At 39.9% G+C, this 5,870-nt stretch overlaps 1 protein-coding gene across 2 annotated transcripts; it reads right to left on the bottom strand.

Annotated features, from left to right (window-relative positions):
* Positions 1-601: 601 nt before the first annotated feature.
* Positions 602-5,294, bottom strand: adcyap1b (adenylate cyclase activating polypeptide 1b). 2 transcript variants are annotated; one of them, XM_040017991.1, is made up of 5 exons: positions 5,145-5,294; positions 4,800-4,904; positions 3,700-3,834; positions 3,158-3,262; positions 602-2,531 (listed from the first exon to the last, which is right to left on the bottom strand). In XM_040017991.1, exons 1-5 carry the CDS (start codon positions 5,147-5,149, stop codon positions 2,348-2,350), a joined length of 534 nt encoding a protein of 177 aa, XP_039873925.1. In that variant the 5' UTR covers positions 5,150-5,294; the 3' UTR covers positions 602-2,347. The 2 variants fall into 2 exon arrangements, with proteins under 2 accessions (XP_039873925.1, XP_039873932.1); XM_040017998.1 differs by lacking the exon at positions 3,158-3,262 and having other exon boundaries at positions 5,145-5,288.
* Positions 5,295-5,870: the final 576 nt, after the last annotated feature.

Below are 5,870 nucleotides of genomic sequence, written 5' to 3'. Positions count from 1 at the left end.
AATGGACTGCAGCATTGTAGGGCCACTAAAATTGCCATCTGTCACTTGTGGTGAATATTCTTTTTAGTATTTTTTTTTTTAGTATTTTTTATGTTTTTCTCACGTCGAAGCAAGGCACCAAAAGCCAAAAGCTGTTTCCACCTCCGCATGCATGTTCAGTCACTCGTCCACACAAACAAACATTAAATGCACACACGCTCACAGATAAACGCAATATGCACATACGCACTCACGCAAAGCCTGTACGATGGAGCCAAATTGAAGAAGGAGTGTGTTGATAGTTTCTATGGGGGAACACAGGCCACTGATTAGATTGCAGGGGTGCATAAAGCTGCATTTGCATAATGTTGAATAAATACATGAGATATCTCTCTAATAAAAGTCATAGGGAATATCCCTCTGCTGGAGGGCTGAATTTCATACACCTCTGTTCTGCTGGTCTCATCCACCTTGACTCACATACTCTTAAACCTTCTTATGAAACCAAAGTGAAGGGAATTCAACGTCTGACATTTTTTTTTATCAGACTCATTGACCCTGATCTCACTTCCACAGGTGAGCAGAGGCAGTGGTGCGATCACTTGTTTTGTTTGCTTGTTTGTTTCTGTATTGACGTGCGACAAACCTCCTCTGGCTCGTGGGTGCTGTAACCTGTGTCTTATGCAACAGGCTACTTTGCTTGCCTTTCCTCTCTCGCTCTCTCTCTTTCACACACACACACAAACACACACCGTCTCTTTTTCCACTGCCTTTTCTTCGACTCCACACACACATCTCTTTATCAGCTAACACTCTTCACCTGCTTCCTCACATACTCTAACACAGATCAGCTTTACAGTGAAACTAGAGCATTAACATCAAACCAGAAACTTGGCATGGCAATCTAGAAGCAAAAGAACTTGAACTACTACTACAACCAAGACAAAGGCAATCAGCATATAAGGGAGGTGAGGGGGGTCCAGTGTCTTGTTCTATGATATCCACAATGACAGCAGCAGGACAGGTAAAAATAAAATCAACAAGTCAGTGCAGTACCAGTTTCTACCACTTCTAGCCCTCTTTCTTCACATTTCTGTCACAAAACATCTGAAGGGGGGGGGGCTGAAAGAGGCTTAGCACAGCTCATCTCCTACACAGCAACAAAAGCACAATCGCATGCAGTTTGTAAGGGAAAATTAGCACGGTGTCAGTTTTCACATGCACCATTAAATCAGAAATAAGAGTCCAGTATCTCTAACCCCAACTCAGACGCTACCTTCCCTCTCCTCCTCTTTTGTCAAACTGCATCACTTTCTGCTCCTTCTGAGTCCTTTCTAAATATTTCGGAGCTCTGCCAAAATACAATCAACAGTTTAAGCATTTTTTTCCCCTTTCTCTTCTCCATTTAATCCTGTTGACTGAACAGAGACAACACTGAGATGACTATGTGCTCTGTGTAATTTTTATACTGTACACAATACACATATGTGAAACATTCCTTAGACAGTCGTATCGAGCATAATTTATCTCCCACTGTAAATGACTCTCGAGGCGAGTGAGCAAGCAGTGTTTTCTGCATACTGTTAACAGCAACTCGAGTGCTTCCTTTCTATTTAGTAAAGGCATCAGTGCCCTTGCAAAAGCCTGCAATGAAATTGGAAAGAAGGTTGAATTTTTACCAGCACTTACATTGACTGAACGTGTAAGTCAATCGGTTAACCATCAAATGAGAGGCTGTGGAACAAAAGCCGTCTGAATTCCCCTTGGAGGGGCAGCAAGCTATACAAACCCACAGAGCTCCCATTAAGGGAGCGTGGAGAAGCGTGGACAAGGGCAACATCTATCATTTAGGATAAGCCGGATATGCCTCACATAGCATGCTCACTGCTTCTTTGGGCCTGTTTGGAAAACAAACAACACTAAAAAAATAGAACGTTGGTTACAAAAATAAGTATAACATTCAATACTTTGATTGTCTTTTTAAAATCTATTTATTTTCTGCATATGTAGATGACTTTTAAAGATTTCAAGCGCATAATGTTGAAGGTGCACAATTATCTCTTTTTTTACTGGTTTCTTCTTCTTCTTCTTTTTTTTTATCATTTTGTTTTGTTTTCAACATCGTAAACATGAAAATAAAATATTGGTCCACAAAGTATAACTGTGCGGTATCAAGTGCTTTTGTACAAAAAGAAAAAAAAAACGATATTATTATTAAAATATTCATTTTAATGGCTTTACTTCATACATAAATACATGTTGAAAGAACACAGGCGCAATCCACTGGTTGGTCAGATATATCTGAATGACTTCGATTTAACGACTGGATGTATATACACAGGAGGGCAGTTTGAGCGCCTTAACAGCGCTACAAATAGGCAAGCCGGCGTCCTTTGTTCCTAACTCTCTGTCTGTACCTTCTACCCAGAACCGCTGCCAGGTATTTCTGCACGGCCATCTGCTTTCTATAGCGACTGTAGCTGTCAGTGAAGATCCCATCTGAGTGTCTTTTGGATAAGGGCTCTGATTCTTCCTCCATGCTGTTGTCGTCACTGAAAAAATACAGAAGATAAATAAAACAACAGTGACATTAGTTAAAGCTGCGAGGTCTTGACTGGTTTGTGCTCTTTTTGATGTGGCATTTCAACTTTGATCATCTCTTCATCTGGCCAGTAGTCATTAATAATGCATTTATGGGCCTTTATTTTATTTTTATTTTTTTGTTTTGTTTTTTACGTTAAAAATATATATATGTGAGGAAAGATTTAGTGATTTAAGCGTTTTGGAAAGGTTATCAAATATTAATTTACATCCCATTACATATTCTGACGCTTGCTTTTTTTCCCACCACCACCCATTAATGTTTGTAAAAGCAAAATCAATTGATAGGTAAGACAAGGGCTACAAATAGCGCTGTATTTCAGTATCTTATTCTTAAAGAACATAAATCGTGGATGCAATGTCACGCCACATCAAAATAGGAGCAAAACGGTGGAATGAAAATGTCCAGACGTTATATAGAGGGGTAGCATTTTTTTTAAGAAGAAGAAATAAACCACACACGCACGTAAAATGACAGACAGTGACACAGCAGCCTGAACTTGAGCAGCGCAGAAACATAAAAAAAATAAAATAAAAATGATGACTGCAGGTGAACGCTAATAAGAAATGCCCTTACCCTGCACGAATTGTCATCAGAGAATGCAGATAATGTCTCGCTGTTAACTGACCCAGGATCTCCCTCAAGGCTCTATCTAATTCTTCCTCAGCATGCCTTTCTGGTCTGAGATGATAAAACGCCAAAACACATAGATCGTCAGTGACTAAAATAAAAATAAATAAATTAAAACAAAATAAAAAAATATAGATTAAAAAGCGCGGACAAAATGATCAAAAGTAGCCTAAAATGTTCCCGCCCACTCGCATGTCCAATATCACGTCAAGTGCAATAAATAAATAAGAAAAAAGAAAGAAAGAAAAAAAGGGATTAAAGGCTATCCTTTACGAATCTGCCGACCTTCTTTTTTTTTTTTTTTTAATCTTGATTATCAACTGCAGGGAATCAACATTTTAGGCTACTCGGTATGAAAATAAGACAGGACAAATAACATGAGAAACTCTGGGAAAAATAAAGCAAGCAAACATTATAGCAAACAGCAACAAAGTCATTAAATTGGAATCCAGCCCAAGGCTTTGGCTGTGAAACGAAGGCGCATTTACCTCTTCTCCTGTGGGTAGTATAGGGTGTATGCGTCGTCGTTTAAGGATGGCGGGCTTCGTATAGCAATCTGATCACTATCAAAACCCATGTCGGATAACGAATTCCCATCCTCATCGAATGCGTCGTTTTCAAGTCTGCATAAGGAAAGAACATTCATCACAATTTTGATCAATGCACACGTGTGGACGCAGGAGTGAAAGGATGCCAAATGTCTGTATCTGCCTTTAAAAACAGCGGGCGGTTAAATGCAATGGAAAAGAGTGAAAACGGGGGGGAAAGAGGCTTTTTAGAGTAAATAAATAAAGAAAAATAAGCCAGAAAACGAATAATTTAAATTTGGCGAAAATAATGACTTGAATTTTATTAAATGCGTCCTGCTGTATTGTTTTCTTTCTTTGAATATGTTTTTCTTTCTGGAAGAAATCGGGTTTTTTTAATATATATCTTCCACTTGATGCTGCCGGCTCCAACCTTATTAATTATTTAAAACTCGAAACAATGGGTGTGAAAATGATCACATTTAGTGTAGGCGTGGAGCTCAAAAATATTAAAAAGAATTCAGAAAATACCTTTTTTATGTATTTATTTATTTATAATTTGATCAACGAGAACCACGCCCAAATAATGGATATGCTTTTCCCGAAGAAGGAAAAGAAGAAGAAGAAGACTAAATCTTAAATGGATAAAGCTCTCCTATTCGTTTTGCCTCGCCTCTCCTTGGTGACGCCAGTCCACCGTCATCCCGAGGGCTATCCATTGCATCGACTGCATTCTCATTTTTAATAAGGGGAGTTCCGTGAACCGTCCCACCGGACAGATACTCCTGTGCAATTTCCATACTCATTTTCCACACCAGCCTTGCATTTGATTGTTTAAAAGCCTGCATGTCCTTCTGTTATCATGCTTAACTGGGAGATTCTAAAACTTGCGCGCGGAGTTTCTGCGCAATTGCGCGCATTTATTTGAAATAAAGTGAACAAACCTCTTTTTCGTTGATTGCAACAAACGTAACAGCAACATTAAATGAAACGTGTTGCTGAGGAGCATTTCAAATAGAACATAAAGGACAACGATAACAACCCAGAAACCAGAAACCTACCTAATCTTGGGGTAACTTAGTCCAAGAGGTGTGCAGAAGACGCTGTAGTGCATAAAGATCCCGTAGATGAGCAAGATTAAAGTCGCTTTACTCGAACTGGCCATGCTGTTAGGAAATGAGAAACAGACACAACATTAAACAGAGCAGTTACCGGCTTTTTCTTTGTTGTATCAAAATCACAAGGCGGTGCTACTTTATCACCACTAATAAAACTAAAAAGCTGGTTCGAACATGAACCTGTTTGAATTAACTGGATAAAGATAGCGTCCACTGGCTTATACCAAAAAAGGATAATTAAAAACGAGGGGTGGGAAGAAAAAACTGGATATTTTGTGTTTTATTCACCTCATCTTGTAAAAGTTACACTGCGGTAATGACACCAAATCCTCTATGTTCAGCGTCAAAGTAGCTAAAAAATTGCAGATCTCCACGCAGTTCACAAAAAGGGAAAAATTTCCATTACTTTATCTCGCTCTGGAGCATAAATTTCTCCGAGTTGTAAGACAGTCCGCAGATAAAGCACATACCTATAGCAGGAAAGCAGAGAGGCGGCTGTGCTGTAGGTTGTGATCCGGGCGCGGTTGTGGCAGTGCGTGTCTGCGTGTGTGTGAGAGTGAGAGAGAAAGAAAGAGAGAGACGGTATCTTTCTCACGGCACTTCTTCCCTGGCTGAAGCGCCTCCGTCGTCTCCTTATGTTCCCCTCAGTGCTGCCTATCTCACTTTTATACCCAATTAATAGGACTCAACCGGTCGCAAAGCCAAACAAAAACTCGGTGGGAGAGTGCGCTGTCTGTGCGTCTACATATCGTTGCTCTAAACTTTTGTCCTGTGCTGTGATTGCCTTGGATTTTTATCCATGTATCGCAAGCCTTGCCCCCCTCCTCCTCCTCCTCCTCCTCGTCCTCCACCTCCCTCCAATAAGTCACATTAAGGATGCTATAGACGTCATCAAGTCTTCCTCCCGGAATATAATAGTACAGTTCCTTCCTCATCGATGCATCCGTCAGACTCACCCCCACCTCCCTCCGAAGATGGAAGTTTACTTTCAAACTTTCTTCTTTTTTTAAAAAA

The sequence above is a fragment of the Simochromis diagramma genome, unplaced genomic scaffold (genome assembly GCF_900408965.1).
Source record: "Simochromis diagramma unplaced genomic scaffold, fSimDia1.1 OVJJ01000205.1, whole genome shotgun sequence".
In the NCBI taxonomy this organism is placed as follows: Eukaryota; Metazoa; Chordata; class Actinopteri; order Cichliformes; family Cichlidae; genus Simochromis; species Simochromis diagramma.
Note: the sequence above shows the minus strand (reverse complement) of the source record. Positions and strands in the feature narration are given on the sequence as shown.

Coding starts and splice junctions, on each gene's coding strand:
- adcyap1b (XM_040017991.1), bottom strand. Junction 3,835..4,799: donor CTAAGTTACCCCAAGATTAG/GTAGGTTTCTGG, acceptor TTCCTTATGCAG/ACTTGAAAACGACGCATTCG. Junction 3,263..3,699: donor TACTACCCACAGGAGAAGAG/GTAAATGCGCCT, acceptor TTATCATCTCAG/ACCAGAAAGGCATGCTGAGG.